Below are 18,566 nucleotides of genomic sequence, written 5' to 3'. Positions count from 1 at the left end.
ATTTTTTAACAATATTATGGGAAGATTTATAAAAGTATTTTTATTTTCCGGTTTTCAAAGGATATAAATAATGATTAAAATAATTTAAAAAAAGTCATGCATGAGGCTAATTAGGATCGCGGAATAGGTACATAGGAAGTCAACTATCGACGAAGTATAGCTGGTCAAGCAGATCTTGTCAGTAGAAAAAGGCGGCAAATTTGAAAAATGTAGGCGCGAAGGGATATCGTTCATAGAACATTTGGATTTCGCGCCTTTTTTTACTGACAAGATTTGCTTGACCAGGTATAAAATAAAAGTTTCCAAAATTTTATTGAAATGATATACCTACATGAAATAATCAAATACAACACATTTACTTAAAATAACTTTTAAAATAAGGCATATAAAATTACCAAAAAGATGAAATAAAATAAACAAATAAATACAAAAAGAAATGAGTCTTTGTTCGCGGTTTGAACCCTGTCATGCTGTTCAACTTGTCAGACTTATACTCAATAGCTAAAAGCCACTAGACCATTTGACCATAGTAGACCCGGGCGAAAAATGCCTTCTTATTTAAGTAACCCATTACTGTCAAAAATATCAAGTTTGAATTGATTTGAAATATAATTTTTCATTGTCGACTTATTAACATCCAAACGTTGCGAGCATGTTGTACTTTAAAACATTTGGCAACGTCGCACGGGGAAATCTTCTGAAAATGTATGTCCTTTTATACATATTTTGATATTTATGGATATATGAGGATTCTTCTACTTATGTTGCAAATTGATTAAATTATGGAGAGAAAAATGCCAATGCAAAGAAAACAAGAAATATCCGTTTCATTTCTCATGATTCGGTTAAATTGTGTTCTAATACTTCTAATGTATGGGGAAGACAAACTAATTATAGCCAGCCTTTTATGAATGTAGTATGATACCTTAGGGTATGGTGCTTTACGCACACTAGCGTCCCTTCCCCTCCCCCTGACGCAACCCCCCCTTTTTGCATGAAATATGTCCCGGTTCACAGTTTTTTTACATTTTTTGAGGAAAGTATATATTTTAGGAAAAAAGTGTCAATGAAAGAAATAATCCTTAATAAATTCTTAATAAAAAAAGGTCATATTCATTTTTTTACATGATGCACCATATTCATGTATTAGCTTGTTAAAATTCGAAATAACTAAAATAAGAGTCGGACTCGCGTTCCAAGGGTTCCGTATATTACACAATTTTTAACAATGTATTTTTTATTTTATTTATTTATATATTTAATTCAGGGAACAAGGCCCATATTACAAATACCTTACAGACTAACATACATATGTATTTTATAAACTTAAAACTTAACATTATTTATGCGAAACGTGAGTGAAATCTTTAAAAAATCCGTAGGAGTCGGATCAAAAACTGTAATAAAGTCCGACTCACGCTTGACTGTACATTTCTAATAGGTTTTCCTGTCATCTATAGGTATAGACCTATTTTATGTATTTTTTCAAAATTTTAAACCTAGTAGTTTCGGAGATAAAGGGGGGGGGGGGGGGAATAGTCATTTTTTGCCTATTTTCTTGAATAACTTCTAAACTGTTTATTCGAAAATTATAAAAAATATATATTTGAGATCCTTACAATAAGCTATTTCATTTGATATGTAACATGATATAGTTTGAAAATTTTTATTTTTGAATTTTTTCATTTACCCCCCAAAAGTGACCCCCATGTTTAAAATTCATTTGTTTACAAACTTACATATGTGTATCAGATTTCAACTTGATTGGTCCAGTAGTTCCGGAGAAAATCGGCTGTGACAGACGGACAGACAGACAGACGCACGAGTGATCCTATAAGGGTTCCGTTTTTTCCTTTTGAGGTAAGGAACCCTAAAAACAATAAAAAAAAATGTTTTCGGCGAAATTGACCTAAACTCATACATACATTTTTTCCTTCTTTTGACCTCAGAAATAAAATCTTTCGCATTTCTTGAGGACACCTTGTATAATAAGTGTTATAAAATGAATATAACCTTTTTGACTAAGAACTTAATAAGGAACTATTTCTTTCAATGACACCTTTATCCTAAAATGTATACATGAGGCCAAAAAAAGGAAAAGATGTAATATGTGTTTAGGTCAATCTCGCCAAAAAAAAAAAATTTTGTTTGGTTTCATTTTAATTTTATGAATGAATTTGTACATAAAAATTAAATGCTATTGGTAAACTTGTCACTTAATATGGTAATTTTTTCGTAAAACTTAGTTTTTGCAAAGTGTTACAGTTTGTCACTTTTTGACATATCAATAAGGATATTTAGACTAAATCCCATAGTAGCAACATCGCCATCAAAAAGGCGTTTTGAACTATGTAACAATAGAAACTTGTTTTTTTTAAATTGGTATTAACTCTGAAACTAGGCGAATTTCAAAAAGTTTATAGGACATTTTTGTCTCTAAATGTGATCAGGAATACGCTGATAAAATTATTCGGTTTCCTCATGTTACACCGTGTATAATAAATGAGTTTCGAACCCTAAGTAAAAACTATGTTATTTCGAATTTTGACAAGCTAATACATGAATTAGGTGCATCATATAAAAAAAATGAATATGACCTTTTTTATTAAGAATTTATTAAGGATTATTTCTTTCATTGACACTTTTTTCCTAAAATGTATACTTTCCTCAAAAAATGTAAAAAACTGTGAACCGGCACATATTTCATGCAAAAAGGGGGGGTTGCGTCAGGGGGAGGGGAAGGGACGCTAGTGTGCGTAAAGCACCATACCCTAAGGTATCATACTACATTCATAAAAGGCTGGCTATAATTAGTTTTTCAAAAAGCACAATTTGACCGAATATATGAAAGAGGATCATTGTTGTTGTAAAAGGTGTGCAGGAAATGATACGTTTCTGCACTAGAGCAGTTTAGGTTCCAATTCCAAGTACGATTTTATTATTCTTTTTACAATAAGCAATTGAAATTTGGGTATAAATGGATTTGTCATACAATTTCCATTCTGATATTTGACTCCCCATTCCATAAATAACGATACTTTTGGCCAAATTGTTAATTGAAAATACCTACTCTCAAAAATACCTACTATAAAAATGTATTTAAAAAAACACATGCATTTTACTTTCCTCGTATGCGAAATGAAAAGTAGCGTGTTTTAACTCGGGTGAAAGGCAGCATTTTTGAAAAAAACCAGGCAAGTGCGAGTCGGACTCGCGCACGAAGGGTTCCGTACCATAATGCAAAAAAAAAAAACAAAAAAAAGCAAAAAAAAAAACGGTCACCCATCCAAGTACTGACCACTCCCGACGTTGCTTAACTTTGGTCAAAAATCACATTTGTTGTTTGGGAGCCCCATTTAAATCTTTATTTTATTCTGTTTTTAGTATTTGTTGTTATAGCGGCAACAGAAATACATCATCTGTGAAAATTTCAACTGTCTAGCTATCACGGTTCGTGAGATACAGCCTGGTGACAGACAGACGGACAGACGGACGGACAGCGAAGTCTTAGTAATAGGGTCCCGTTTTACCCTTTGGGTACGGAACCCTAAAAATATCATCTACTAATGTTATTGTTATGCACAAGCAGAAGATATTATAGAATCTTGTTTATTTACAAGAAGATGACATTTTTCTCCACATACCTACCAATATATTTTTGAGAAAAATATAGCTAGGTATTTTAGTTTAATAATCATTGTTACAATAAATATAGGCTTTTCCAGAGAACATTTATATTTCTACCGAAACGAAAGCAGAATTCACAAGGGTTTTTGGTGGACGACCGTAACGCGAATGATTGTTTGGACTGACCTTTCTATAAATATATAAATGTATTTTATTGTGTAATAATCATAATAATTATTAAGTTATATTAAATCTGGGAATGAAATTATATCAGAAAGGAGATTCTTAAATGAGTAGGTATACTCGTAACATGCTTTGTGCATTAAATATACCTCCCTCTATTGACTGAAAATAAAACAAAATACACAGGTAATCTGTGTTGCGGTTTTAAAGTGCCATCTGTTACACCTTTGACAAATTAAAAATGATTGCTTGTCAAATGAAGTCGCCATGTTAGAATTACACCGATACTATAAGCATCACTCACACAAACAAGCAATGAGGCAAAATTTTACCAATATTCAAAGGCTTTTTTCTTAATAATTTTAATCAAAATCTAATATTTTTTTACGTTAAGCGAAGACAGAAATATATATACTACCCAAACATTACATATACAAGTGAAGAAACCCTATATAATAGGAGCTAGGGTGCCAAGAAAGTTGTATGAAAATCGAGCAAGGAGAACCACCTTTGGGTAGTATATATATTTCTGTCTTCGCTTAACGTAAAAAAATACTAGATTTTGATTAAAATTATTAAGAAAAAAGCCTTTGAATATTGGTAAAATTTTGCCTCATTGCTTGTTTGTGTGAGTGATGCTTATAGTATCGGTGTAATTCTAACATGGCGACTTCATTTGACAAGCAATCATTTTTAATTTGTCAAAGGTGTAACAGATGGCACTTTAAAACCGCAACACAGATTACCTGTGTATTTTGTTTTATTTTCACTCAATAGAGGGAGGTATATTTAATGCACAAAGCATGTTACGAGTATACCTACTCATTTAAGAATCTCCTTTCTGATATAATTTCATTCCCAGATTTAATATAACTTAATAATTATTATGATTATTACACAATAAAATACATTTATATATTTATAGAAAGGTCAGTCCAAACAATCATTCGCGTTACGGTCGTCCACCGAAAACCCTTGTGAATTCTGCTTTCGTTTCGGTAAATGTTCTCTGGAAAAGCCTATATTTATTGTAACAATGATTTTTAAACTAAATACCTAGCTATATTTTTCTCAAAAATATATAGGTATGTGGAGAAAAATGTCATCTTCTTGTAAATAAACAAGATTCTATAATATCTTCTGCTTGTGCATAACAATAACATTAGTAGATGATATTTTTAGGGTTCCGTACCCAAAGGGTAAAACGGGACCCTATTACTAAGACTTCGCTGTCCGTCCGTCTGTCCGTCTGTCTGTCACCAGGCTGTATCTCACGAACCGTGATAGCTAGACAGTTGAAATTTTCACAGATGATGTATTTTTGTTGCCGCTATAACAACAAATACTAAAAACAGAATAAAATAAAGATTTAAATGGGGCTCCCATACAACAAACGTGATTTTTGACCAAAGTTAAGCAACGTCGGGAGTGGTCAGTACTTGGATGGGTGACCGTTTTTTTTTTGCTTTTTTTTGAATTTTTTTTGCATTATGGTACGGAACCCTTCATGCGCGCTTGCCTGGTTTTTTTCAAAAATGCTGCCTTTCACCCGAGTTAAAACACTACTTTTCATTTCGCATACGAGGAAAGTAAAATGCATGTGTTTTTTAAAATACATTTTTATAGTAGGTATTTTTGAGAGTAGGTATTTTCAATTAACAATTTGGCCAAAAGTAATTTATGGATGGGGAGTCAAATATCACAATGGAAATTGTATAATAAATCCATTTATACCCAAATTTCAATTGCTTATTGTAAAAAGAATAATAAAATCGTACTTGGAATTGGAACCTAAACTGCTCTAGTGCAGAAACGTATCATTTCCTGCACACCTTTTACAACAACAATGACCAACAACTTTCATATATTCGGTCAAATTGTGCTTTTTGGAAAACTAATTATATCCAGCCTTTTATGAATGTAGTATGATACCTTAGGGTATGGTGCTTTACGCACACTAGCGTCCCTTCCCCTCCCCCTGACGCAACCCCCCCTTTTTGCATGAAATATGTCCCGGTTCACAGTTTTTTACATTTTTTGAGGAAAGTATACATTTTAGGAAAAAAGTGTCAATGAAAGAAATAATCCTTAATAAATTTTTAATAAAAAAGGTCATATTCATTTTTTTTATATGATGCACCTAATTCATGTATTAGCTTATCAAAATTCGACATAACATAGTTTTTACTTAGGGTTCGAAACTCATTTATTATACACGGTGTAACATGAGGAAACCGAATAATTTTAACAGCGTATCCCTGATCACATTTAGAGATAAAAATGTCCTATAAACTTTTTGAAATTCGCCTAGTTTCAGAGTTAATACCAATAAAAAAAACAAGTTTCTATTGTTACATAGTTCATAACGCCTTTTTGATGGCGATGTTGCTACTATGGGATTTAGTCTAAATATCCTTATTGATATGTCAAAAAGTGACAAGTAACACTTTACAAAAACTAAGTTTTACGAAATAAAACCATTTTAAGTGACAAGTTTACCAATAACATTTAATTTTTATATACAAATTCATTCATAAAATTAAAAAAAAACCAAACAAAATTTTTTTTTGGCGAAATTGACCTAAACACATATTACATCTTTTCCTTTTTTTGACCTCATGTATACATTTTAGGATAAAAGTGTCAATGAAAGAAATAGTTCCTTATTAAATTCTTAGTAAAAAAGGTTATATTCATTTTATAACACTTTATACAAGGTGTCCTCAAGAAATGCGAAAGATTTTATTTCTGAGGTCAAATTAAAAGAAGGAAAAAATGTTTGTATGAGTTTAGGTCAATTTCGCCGAAAACTATTTTTTTTATTGTTTTTAGGGTTTCGTACCTCAAAAGGAAAAAACGGAACCCTTATAGGATCACTCGTGCGTCTGTCTGTCTGTCCGTCTGTCACAGCCGATTTTCTCCGGAACTACTGGACTAATCAAGTTGAAATCTGGTACACATATGTAAGTTTGTAAACAAATGAATTTTAAACATGGGGGCCACTTTTGGGGGGTAAATGAAAAAATTAAAAAAATTAAAATTTTCAAACTATATCATGTTACATATCAAATGAAAGAGCTTATTGTAAGGATCTCAAATATATATTTTTTATAATTTTCGAATAAACAGTTTAGAAGTTATTCAAGAAAATAGGCAAAAAATGACTATTCCCCCCTCCCCCTTTATCTCCGAAACTACTAGGTTTAAAATTTTGAAAAAATACATAAAATAGGTCTATACCTATAGATGACAGGAAAACCTATTAGAAATGTACAGTCAAGCGTGAGTCGGACTTAATTACAATTTTTGATCCGACTCCTACGGATTTTTTAAAGATTTCACTCACGTTTCGCATAAATAATGTTTAGTTTTAAGTTTATAAAAACATATGCATGTTAGTCTGTAAGGTATTTGTAATATGGGCCTTGTTCCCTGAATTAAATATCTAAATAAATAAAATAAAAAATACATTGTTAAAAATTGTGTAATATACGGAATCCTTGGAACGCGAGTCCGACTCGCACTTGGCCGCTTTTTATTAATTTTTTGAATATATATGTATGTACATAAAAAGTAAATGTTATTGGTAAACTTGTCAGTTAACATGGATTTTTACTTTTTTTTTCGTAAATCATAGTTTTTGCAACGTGTTACTTAATTGTCACTTTTTGACATATCAATAAGGATATTTAGACTAAATCCCATGGTAACAACATCGCCATCAAAAAGGCGTTTTGAACTATATAACAATAAATACTTGTTTTTTTTTAAATTGGTATTAACTCTGAAACTAGCCGCATTTCAAAAAAGTTTATAGGACATTTTTGTCTCTAAATATGATCAGGAATACGCTGTCAAAATTATTCGGTTTCCTCGTGTTACACCGTGTATAATAAATGAGTTTCGAATCCTAAGTAAAAACTATGTTATTTCGAATTTTAACAAGCTAATACATGAATGTGCATCATGTAAAAAAATCAATATGACCGTTTTTATTAAGAATTTATTAAGGATTATTTCTTTCATTGACACTTTTTTCCTAAAATATATTCTTTCCTCAAAAAATGTAAAAAACTGTGAACCGGGACATATTTCATGCAAAAAGGGGGGGTTGCGTCAGGGGGAGGGGAAGGGACGCTAGTGTGCGTAAAGCACCATACCCTAAGGCAAGCCCCCTACTCTGTCTGTTCTCTTTCACGGCGCAGCAACTAGTATCATTTCTCTCTCCTTGCTCTTTTAAAAATGCCGTTTGTCAAAAAAGGACAACCATACTGTTGACAAGATGGACTTCAAATCCAAGTGGCCCCTTTTTAGGCGACCCAGGTTGTGCATGTGTGCATAAAAACGTATATGTGTGCTCTTTTAGGGATGTGAAAAGTCGATTTTAATCATGTTATATATCGATAAACGCTACACAGCGGAACGAAATAGCGATTAATTGAAGCTTCAATATCTTCGTTAAACATAAGCATAATTGAAATGCTAATGGATAATGAATATATTATGATGTAATAAAATATTTCAATTATTGCGGAGCACCTATTTTAGTAGGTATTTATGTATTTTAATTAAATATCTGAACTTTCCCTTGGTTCTCTCCTGGGGCGTGACTATAAAATTGTGATCTGATAACCACAATAAAGAATAAAAGCGTTTTTGTTAGTTAAACCTTTGAAGTAAAATTAAAATTGCAAGAAATGTCGATAGTTTATCGATATGACTTTATCGACATCGCACAGCAAAGTGGGTCGCTTTGTTAATCGTACACTAAACAAAAAGTGGTCCCACTGACAGCTCGCTTGGAAGGCATCTGTACATATTCTTATATCTATGCCCTAAGGTATCATACTACATTCATAAAAGGCTGGCTATAATTAGTTTGTCTTCCCCATACATTAGAACACAATTTAACCGAATCAATAGCATGAGAAATGAAACGGATATTTCTTGTTTTCTTTGCATTAGCATTTTTCTCTCGATAATTTAATCAATTTGCAACATACGTAGAACAATCCTCATATATCCATAAATATCAAAATATAAAAGGACATACATTTTCAGAAGAATTCCCCGTGCGACGTTGCCAAATGGTTTAAAGTACAACATGCTCGCAACGTTTGGATGTCAATAAGTCGACAATGAAAAATTATATTTCAAATCAATTCAAACTTGATATTTTTGACAGTAATGGGTTACTTAAATAAGAAGGCATTTTTCGCCCGGGTCTACTATGGTCAAATGGTCTAGTGGCTTTTAGCTACTGAGTATAAGTCTAACAAGTTGAACAGCAAGACAGGGTTCAAACCACGAACAAAGACTCATTTCTTTTTGTATTTATTTATTTATTTTATTTCATCTTTTTGGTAATTTTATATGCCTTATTTTAAAAGTTATTTTAAGTAAATGTGTTGTATTTGATTATTTCATGTAGGTATATCATTTCAATAAAATTTTGGAAACTTTTATTTTATACCTGGTCAAGCAAATCTTTTCAGTAAAAAAACCTGGCAAGTGCGAGTCGGACTCGCGCACGAAGGGTTCCGTACCATAATGCAAAAAGAAAACGGTCACCCATCCAAGTACTGACCACTCCCGACGTTGCTTAACTTTGGTCAATAATCACGTTTGTTGTATGGGAGCCCCATTTAAATCTTTATTTTATTCTGTTTTTAATATTTGTTGTTATAGCGGCAACAGAAATACATCATCTGTGAAAATTTCAACTGTCTAGCTATCACGGTTCGTGAGATACAGCCTGGTGACAGACGGACGGACGGACGGACGGACAGCGAAGTCTTAGTAATAGGGTCCCGTTTTACCCTTTGGGTACGGAACCCTAAAAAGGCGCGAAATCCAAATGTTCTATGAACGATATCCCTTCGCGCCTACATTTTTCAAATTTGCCGCCTTTTTCTACTGACAAGATCTGCTTGACCAGCTATACTTCGTCGATAGTTGACTTCTTATGTACCTATTCTGCGATCCTAATTAGCCTCATGCATGACTTTTTTTTAATTATTTTAATCATTATTTATATCCTTTGAAAACCGGAATATAAAAATACTTTTATAAATCTTCCCATAATATTATTAAAAAATAATTAAAATACTGAAAATATTTTACTCACGTAAGTTTAGTTTCGAAGAATAACATACGCTTAAAATAATTCAAAAGAGAATGCTAAAATTATAAAATAAAAAAAACTGGCATTGTCGGGGTTTGAACCATGTATCTTAGCTACAATCTGATTTTTTTCAAAATAGAGGCTACGGGTGCCACGAGCACATGACAGTTGATGGTCGAAAACATTAGTTGCTTCTGAATGCCTTGTAATTCTTAATCGTTGCTCAAACAAGAATTTATTATTTAATTTCCAATCTTTTTTCAACAATAAACATTTCATCCGCTGCGCCCTCTAGGCTACTTTACTGTAACATTACGAATCTGCTGACATTTGACACTGACTTTAAGGTGACTTTAAGTACGTAAGTGTGCGTGAATGCAAGAAATTGCAATATTTTGCAGTTGGATTCCGATAATAACGAAATGAGACAATGTTGAGTTGAACATGTCTCGATTTGGATGTAGTATTTTTTATAGTTTTCGCACATATATCAACACATCTTATGAAACTTTGTATTTTGGGAGAAATAGTGAAAATCCACAATTCGTGCACAGTGACGCCATCTTTTGGCTGATAATCGGCATCCCATCCCTAGACATCCACCTTAAGCGAACAAGGCAGACTGACGGCGCACATGAAATTTCGTAATACAACTTGCATGTCTTACCAATCGTCTTATAGTAGTGTAAATAGTGCTATATTGCCGTGCCACTAACACAAATATATGGTTACGTTAGGGCTTAGAGGAATATATAAGCTAAAGAGTTCGTCTTATTACAAACAAGTTTTAGCAAACTTATTTAAATGGGTTTTATCTCTGTATAGAGTAAAAACTCTATGTGGTCTAAGCCTACTTATTTCTCTATACCAAAAGGGTACCTACTTATTGTCGGTTGTCGAGAAGACGCTATTTCCATATAGCTTTAATTTGAAATCAACCTTAAAATCAACAACCGATAATGTGGTACATTATGGTTGAGAACGTCACATATATACTAAGCGATTTTTTTACTGTTTCAGGTTTCTCGTGGAGCTAGGTTGTGATGTGAACGCGCAGGATTCAGATGGATGGACGCCATTGCACTGCGCGGCATCTTGTAACAACCTGCCGATGGTGCGCTTCCTCGTCGACAACGGTAAATTTTGTCCGTTCGTTCAGTTCGTATCGTTCGTTTGCCTCTCTTTCGCTCTAATATATAAGCGCGGTATCGTCTTGGGTCGTCCCATTCGTTTTTTGTCAAGATCTTAAATTAGTCCTATTCTGCTTTCGTCACTCATTCTACATTGAAAGCCACCGACGATTGTGACGAATGTAGAATAGGTGACGAAAACAGAATAGGACTAATTAAAGAACTTGACGAAAAACGAATGGGACGACCCAAGACGATATACCATAAGCGCGATGTGGCGGATAATGGTAATCGCATTTGATTTTATTGCAATTATGAGTATTATATACCTACTCATTCGAAACATTCGTCTCTCGAGCTGCTGCAACCGAGATACCGATATGAAATGATTGAAAAGCCGATTAATTGAAATTGAATCAAACTGAAATTGGACTTGAAAATTTTCTACTTATCGACAATCCAAAAATCTGAATACGCTAGTATACGCGGTAGTTAACTTGACAAAGTAATAACCGAACAAAGGAAAGTAGTCTTATCGGTAAAACGTGCATTGAAAATGCTAATTTTAACCATTTCCAGGTGCGTGCATATTTGCAACGACGCTGTCCGACCACGAGACGGCGGCCGAGAAGTGTGAGGAGGACGAGGAAGGCTTCGACGGCTGTTCGGAATACCTATACAGTAAGTCAACTGACATTATACTTACTGGGATTTACAATAAGGCTCAAATTTAAATAACCCATATTGTAAAATTTTGTAGAGGTTTGTGTTCAACCTGGCTTTGTGAAAAAACAAGACCGAAGGTGACCAAAGTGATCCCATAACGCAGCGTACTACGTAGGCGAACAACACGAACGCGAAGCGAAGCGATGCGGCGCGGTGTGAATTAATCCTTTGATATCTATAGAAGTGTTCCACGTGGGCGATCTCGATGCAAACGCGAACGAACGCCTTGAGCCCGCCGCGCCGCGTCGCGTTCGCTTACGTAAGACGCAGTGTAAGTGTTCCGTGAACAAAGTTTTGCACGGAACACTAAAAAATTAGGTACTAATACTTTTATGTAATTTTGTTTAATTTACTTTTTCCAGGTGTTCAAGAGAAGCTCGGTATAATGAACAACGGGCTAGTATATGGCGTGTTTTCGTACACGGCGGCGCGGCCGGACGAGCTCTCGTTCGAGACGGGCGCGCGGCTGCAGGTGCTGCGCAAGGGCGACGACAGCGAGCGCGAGTGGTGGTGGTGCCGCGACGACACCGGCCGCGAGGGATACGTGCCCAGGAACCTGCTGGGGGTGAGTACTGCCACAGACAAGACATGAACAACGGGCTAGTGTACGGCGAGTTCTCGTACACGGCCAGACGAGCTCTCGTTCGAGACGGGCGCGCGGCGCCAGGTGCTGCGGGAATGGCGACGACGCAGGCCGCGAGGGATACGTGCCCAGGAACCTGCTGAGGGTTAGTCGCTTGTCAACTATAGACCGACCGCTTAAATGAGTCCTCGCCTGCGGGGTACGGGGGCGACGGGGTAGGACGACTAAGTGCCAGTTGCACCAACCACATTTGACAGACTGATCATCGTCAGCCGGCGCGCCCCGCGCCTTTACTATGAAACTTTCCATACATAAAAATTTAGCGAACTCTTTAACGTTCGTAACAGTTTGGTGCAACCGACCCTAAGGGTGGCGGGGGAGGTGCGGGCGGCAGGCGTACGGCGCGGCATTGTAGCGATGCGACGAAATCGCGGAGTGAGCCACGCTTAGTATGTACTATGATAATCGGGGCTGGGGAATATGGATTCAATTGAAGCGTAGCTTCTCCAAAGAGTGGGGTCCTCAGCTCGACAGGATATCTTAACTTTTAACGCAATAGAACTAGGGCATGCAGTACCGGTCCCGGTACCAAGAATTTCATTTCCCGGTTCTTCCCGGTTCCCAAGGCACCTTTTGATTACTTTTAAGAAATTGGTTGTGTTAGCATACAATCTTTATGAATGACTTATTTTCATACAAATAATTGCATAAGAATTGATAAATGACTTATTTTATTATAATTATTATAAACCAACACTTATTGGCGTTCAAACCTATTTTACGAAAATAACCGGCACCCTTTACCTCCGCCTGGGCCGAGCCACATGGCTGTAGCGTAGTCAATGCACTCAGCACTATGACGGCACGGCCTGCCTGCACGAAAGCCTTCTTTACTAGGTTTGTCGGGTTATTTGCGTCCCCCGTTTCATAGCACCATTATTAAACGTTATATCATGTCCCGAGCTAAAGTACTAAAACATTACTAGGTACTTACTTATATAAATGGAAATAAATAGTCATATCATGAGAACCGGGAAGTACCGGTACCGGGTCTTCAGTACCGGTTCTTTTGACACTATAAAATTCCCAGGAATTCCCGGGAATATGAGAACCGGGAATTCCCGGGAGCATGCCCTAAATAGAACATGCGAATTGTTTGTTGTGACTTGTGACAGGCCACGTGGATGGCTGCTTACAAAAATTCGACTCTAGGCAGATATGAAGTTTTACTTACTTTACCAGCGGCCCACATGACTCATGAGGCCGTGTTTAAATATTGGTAAATGAGTATTCGACCTTGATATACCTAACTGGTTCTTTATAAATGCAGGCTTTAGCTCGATAGAGACCCTGACAGAATTGAAATTACGTTCTTTGTTCTAAATCTGAGAGAGATTTTCTCTCTTCAATCGGTCCCTCATTGCTGAGGATCGTGACTCCGTTTGATTCCGTCAACTAGTTGTCTCCATCGGTCCCGTTCTGTAGCTTGGTGGAGTGCGTCGCTGACAGGTATTTTTAGTTCCTCCGCTATTTGGTCCGACCATCGTTTGGGACTTCTACCCCTAGGCCTTTTTCCCTCTATTTTACCGGTCACGATAAGGCGTTCCAAATTGCTGGTATCCCTGCGTGCAACATGGCCAAAGTACCGCAATATTCGTTGCAAACAGGTTGTGGATAGACGTTGAGTCTTTTCTATTTTTAATTGTTTTAGAATAGATATGTTGGTGCGGCGGGCCGTCCATGGTATTCTTAGCATACGTCGCCACTGTCGCCAGCACCACATCTCAAAAGCGTCGATTCTCTGTCTATCAGCGGCTTTGAATGTCCACGTCTCTGTACTGTATAGAGCAATGGAGAAGACAAGGGTGCGGACCAGGTGTATTTTAGTCCGGTGGCTAATATTACGGTCTCTCCAAACTTTGCTCAGTTGGGTCATTGCAGACTTTGCCATGCCAATCCGTCTCCGTATCTCAGGTTCTAAATCTACCTTGCTGAATAAATTTATCCTTTATACCAGCCAATGTACTTTGCGGGAATACGAGTATTTCTACAGTAATTGAAGTCAATCAAACATCCTTGTCAAACATCGGCCTTTGAACTAGTTTTACAGTTGGACCAAAAAGTGGTACTTATCGTCTTGGGTCGTCCCATTCGTTTTTCGTCAAGTTCTTAAATTAGTCCTATTCTGCTTTCTTCACGCTTTCTACATTGAAAGCCACCGACGATTGTGACGAATGTAGAATGGGTGACGAAAGCAGAATAGGACCAATTTAAGAACTTGACGAAAAACGAATGGGACGACCCAAGACGATACCCAAAAAGAAAAGTGTGGCCAAGAGGAAATCAATCCATTTCATAGGTAGATTGAACAATTTATGTTATTTATGCTTTGGTTTCTTTGAAGTCGATTTAGGGCATTTTTAGTTACTTTAGTAATTTTCTACTATATTAACAGTTTGTTGTTTGTTGCAGTTATACCCAAGAGTAACCCCGCAGCAGGATTGAAGGAACAATGAAGCTTAAACAATATTATGACCTGATATCATGTACAGTTCTCTAATTTTTAAACTATTTATATAATTGTAATCTATAAAAATACTGTATCTATACAATTTTATCAGATCTAATATTTTGTACATATTTAACATAGTTCAAAACGAATGAGATTATGTTGTACATTTTATAAATATATGAGTCATCATTTAAATTGATCGTGGAAATTTGTATATTGTTCTTAGGATGCTGCAAATATTGTGAGATATTATACATAAATTGACAATACAAATATGAAGAAAACAAGTTATTTGTTTAATTTTTACTTAATTTTTTTTTTATTATAATATAGGTACATAATAATACAATAGAGATCATTTACTTCAAACGTTTTTAGGATTTAGAATGAGATCTAGCTAATCTCATTCTGAATCCTAAAAACGTAGAATGCTTCAAACTTCAAAAAAAAGGAGTAATTTACCCTTGTGATTATACTATTTTATTGTAAGTAAGTCGTGCTGCTATTACTACTAAATTCTATTGCTTTGCTATTCAAATAAATACCTACTAAATTTAATAAATATAAAATTTTGGTCATTAGTCAAAGACGTAGAATTCAGTTTTTAAAGTGAGTTTTGGTACATTTGATTTACTACTGACAGATAAGACCAGGTTGTGCCGCAGATCTGAAATTAAAGGAAAAATAAGTAGTCAGTCCAAGCTAACTATGCAGCTGCTTGGCAAGCGAGAATTGCGTATTTAATTACCTACGTCTCGTAGCCTTATTGCGTAGGTAGCGTTGCAGCCCGCCAACTTTATCTTAATGAGTAGGGTTAAGGACGGAACAGTGGCTCGGAAAAAAATAGCCGGGTACAGTGGCTCACTCTATTATCTATCTATGGCTCAGGCTATTAGCTTTCCTACTTCTTCTTTGTCGGATATTAGGAGTCGGGCAATAACAATACCTCATCATCATCATCATCATCATTCTAGCCTTCAGTCGCCCACTGCTGAGCATAGGCCTCTCCAACACAACAACAACAATACCTACCTTATAAAATGTTTCTAAGTTTATATCGGCGTATCCCATTGCTCGCAATTTGCATGGCTTTTGTGACCTGAGAATTAAAAGTTTCAATTATAAATCGCTCACACGAGTCGCACGCTTTCCACGTCACATAATAAGATAATAACGCTACAATTATTCGTGCCGTCTTAACAGTACCTACCAACTGACACCCGTGGCAAATTTATCGAATAGGGATCATGAAGCCTGTACTTACGGCCTCTCGGTCAAATTGGGCCCCCTCTCGGGCTAGGGGTATTTTGCCCGATTTGCCACCCTATAGTTACAAGACCTTGCATCTTGGCACTATAGTATTTATTGATTTAACCTCTTGATCGCCAAAGACGCGTACGGCAACAGCTCAATATCAACCCTCGTGCGTTCCCACAAGGTTCAAGATGGCGCGTCGCATATGACAGGCGCTTGGCGTTCAAAATTATAAATTATCTGTTAACGATCAGAGCCTTTATAATTATGTAGAACTAGATAAGCTGAGATTGCAATGCTGGGAATGCGGACGATTTACACCAAGAAGCATGTGTGGTTCAGCCTTTATAACGTATGACGAGCAAACCTTGAAATGATGATAACTATAATTTTCCTGAATCTTTGATCGCTGTTGTACCATAGAGTTTGATAGGCGGCGCTGGCGACTCCACTGCTCTGTAAGTAAATTTGCACGGCACTCACTTGCATTTTTAGTCTTTATTGGCGACATGTTTCGGGCCCGTCGGGGGTCCTTCCTCAGGCTAGAATGCTCGCGGCGGCTGCACACAACAAACATGCCCATGGGGCCGAAGCATGTCGCCAATAGCGACAAAAAATACAAGTGAGTGTAACGGTTGTGATCTATATAAATTTAGTAATAAGCTACTAAAAAATAAATAGATGTAAATCTTACTGTATCTGATAGAATCTGCCCCGGCAGCATAATATAAAAGACGGAGAACAGGACCACTATCGCAGCCGTCAAATACATGCACTGCTGGAACTTCACCTCAATCACCTGAGAACCGTTTTAGAAAGAGGTACAGTCAGCATATACCTAACATACAAGTATGTATTATAATTAAGTGAGTAATTGGAGGAATTTTGGCCGAAGGGTGTCAAGTTTCGGCGGTTCCGCGGCCGGCTCCCTGACACTGCGGGGTTGCGCATCGCAGCCATAATGTGTTTTGTAGTGTTTAGTTTTAAAATATATTTTTATAATATGTATGCTAGTTTTAAGGTATTTATGTATGGGCCACTAGTTGCCTGAAATAAAGATTTTCATTTCATTAAGTTACTTAGTTTTAGATGTAAAATGTGTTAGAGCTTAGGTATTAGGTACAATTTTGATTGCAAGATCTTATTTTTTATGTTTACCTAAACCATGATTGTACATTTATAACATTTAAGTAACTATTTAAGCGTATTACGATTGTTGTAATTTTTGGATATATTTCAATTAAATAAATTTTATCTTTATATTTAGCATCAAAAGGAACCTATATCAGACTATTCGTCAAAAGTATCTAATTAGTACCATTTTCCAATAGGTTAACAAAAAACAATCTCTAGTCTATAAGTAGGTGCCTGTACAGGGGAATTAGACTGTCGGCCCAATTCGAACAATGCTTATAATAAGATGTCAGACCATCGATCTGTCAGTGTCAAAAGTGACGATTTTGGTTGAAGAAATGACACTTTTGCGCATATATACGGTTAGTACAAGACTGTGTAGGTAATTATTAGCTCTTGTAAAGCGATATCTAGCTGGACTTTTTTTGGAGCAATGGGCCGCGTGAATAACCTCAATAACCTGGCGTTGACTCCAGAATAGTGGTTTAAAGAGACAAAATTTAACAGGTGTTTGGAAGATAAGTAGGTTAGTCTTTACTTACTATACCAAGAAATCCAAAGAAACAAATAATTAAAGACGAGAAGATTAACACATTAAACATAATAGCACCAAATATTTCATCCAAATCCTCAGCTAATCTGAAAATAAAGAGATTTAAAAGCACTTACTTACGTCAATATACTTAATTGTGTCGCTTAACTTCAAACTCGGGTAAATCCATTGGACCCTCTCAGCAAATATCTACCCTATTACGTTTTCTTAATACCAAAATCGCATAATCTGACAGATGGATTTACCCGAGTTTGAAGTTAAGCGACTCAATTATTGAACTTGTGGACTACTCTTAGTTGTACGGCCTGATTTGAATTTTAAGATACCTACTTACGTCAAAAATTTGTTAAAGATACGATTTAGGATCGGATATGACAGTGTCAAGTGACGTTTTTGTTTGAAGAAATGCCACTTTTGACATATCCGATCCATGTCGTATCTTTAGCAAATAGGCCTGTTGCAAGTAACAAAGAATCATGGAAATAATGGTTTCAAAGAAACAAATATGTTAATATGATTCTAAAAAATGGCCCAATCTCAGTATAAACTGAAGGATTATTAAGATATTCAATAAAATAAAAGTATAAGTTCGAATTTTGACAAGCTAATACATGAATTAGGTGCATCATATAAAAAAAATGAATATGACCTTTTTTATTAAGAATTTATTAAGGATTATTTCTTTCATTGACACTTTTTTCCTAAAATGTATACTTTCCTCAAAAAATGTAAAAAACTGT

General features: G+C 35.7%; 2 protein-coding genes across 12 annotated transcripts in view; one reads left to right on the top strand and one right to left on the bottom strand.

Moving 5' to 3' along the window:
* LOC134671299 (apoptosis-stimulating of p53 protein 2-like) overlaps positions 1-15,172 on the top strand; it is a 408,163-nt gene extending 392,991 nt beyond the window's left edge. For all 11 annotated transcript variants that reach the window (XM_063529120.1, XM_063529123.1, XM_063529122.1 and 8 more), the window contains 4 exons: positions 10,955-11,070; positions 11,644-11,745; positions 12,153-12,355; positions 14,846-15,172. In XM_063529120.1, the coding sequence (XP_063385190.1) occupies positions 10,955-11,070; positions 11,644-11,745; positions 12,153-12,355; positions 14,846-14,878 (454 nt within the window). In that variant the 3' untranslated portion in view covers positions 14,879-15,172. The remainder of the gene's footprint in view (positions 1-10,954; positions 11,071-11,643; positions 11,746-12,152; positions 12,356-14,845) is intronic.
* A 59-nt stretch (positions 15,173-15,231) lies between these two features.
* LOC134671328 (odorant receptor 67a-like) lies at positions 15,232-18,225 on the bottom strand. The gene is made up of 5 exons (XM_063529155.1): positions 17,816-18,225; positions 16,834-16,938; positions 16,507-16,595; positions 15,918-15,984; positions 15,232-15,552 (listed from the first exon to the last, which is right to left on the bottom strand). The coding sequence occupies exons 1-5, from the start codon at positions 17,873-17,875 to the stop codon at positions 15,490-15,492; spliced, it is 384 nt and encodes a 127-aa protein (XP_063385225.1). The 5' UTR covers positions 17,876-18,225; the 3' UTR covers positions 15,232-15,489.
* Positions 18,226-18,566: the final 341 nt, after the last annotated feature.

This window comes from Cydia fagiglandana, chromosome 15 (assembly GCF_963556715.1).
Source record: "Cydia fagiglandana chromosome 15, ilCydFagi1.1, whole genome shotgun sequence".
Lineage (NCBI taxonomy): Eukaryota > Metazoa > Arthropoda > Insecta > Lepidoptera > Tortricidae > Cydia > Cydia fagiglandana.
The sequence above is the reverse complement of the archived record's forward strand: the minus strand, read 5'-3'. Positions and strand labels throughout refer to the sequence as shown.

What these genes read in the sequence shown, in the direction of transcription:
- LOC134671328 (XM_063529155.1), bottom strand. Translation starts at nt 17,875, where the DNA reads ATGTTTAATGTGTTAATCTTCTCGTCTTTAATTATTTGTTTCTTTGGA. An exon ending in GGCAGATTCTATCAGATACA is followed by an intron (nt 16,596 to 16,833) that starts GTAAGATTTACA and finishes ATTTACTTACAG; the next exon opens with AGCAGTGGAGTCGCCAGCGC. An exon ending in ACTTAGAAACATTTTATAAG is followed by an intron (nt 15,553 to 15,917) that starts GTAGGTATTGTT and finishes CTTTAATTTCAG; the next exon opens with ATCTGCGGCACAACCTGGTC.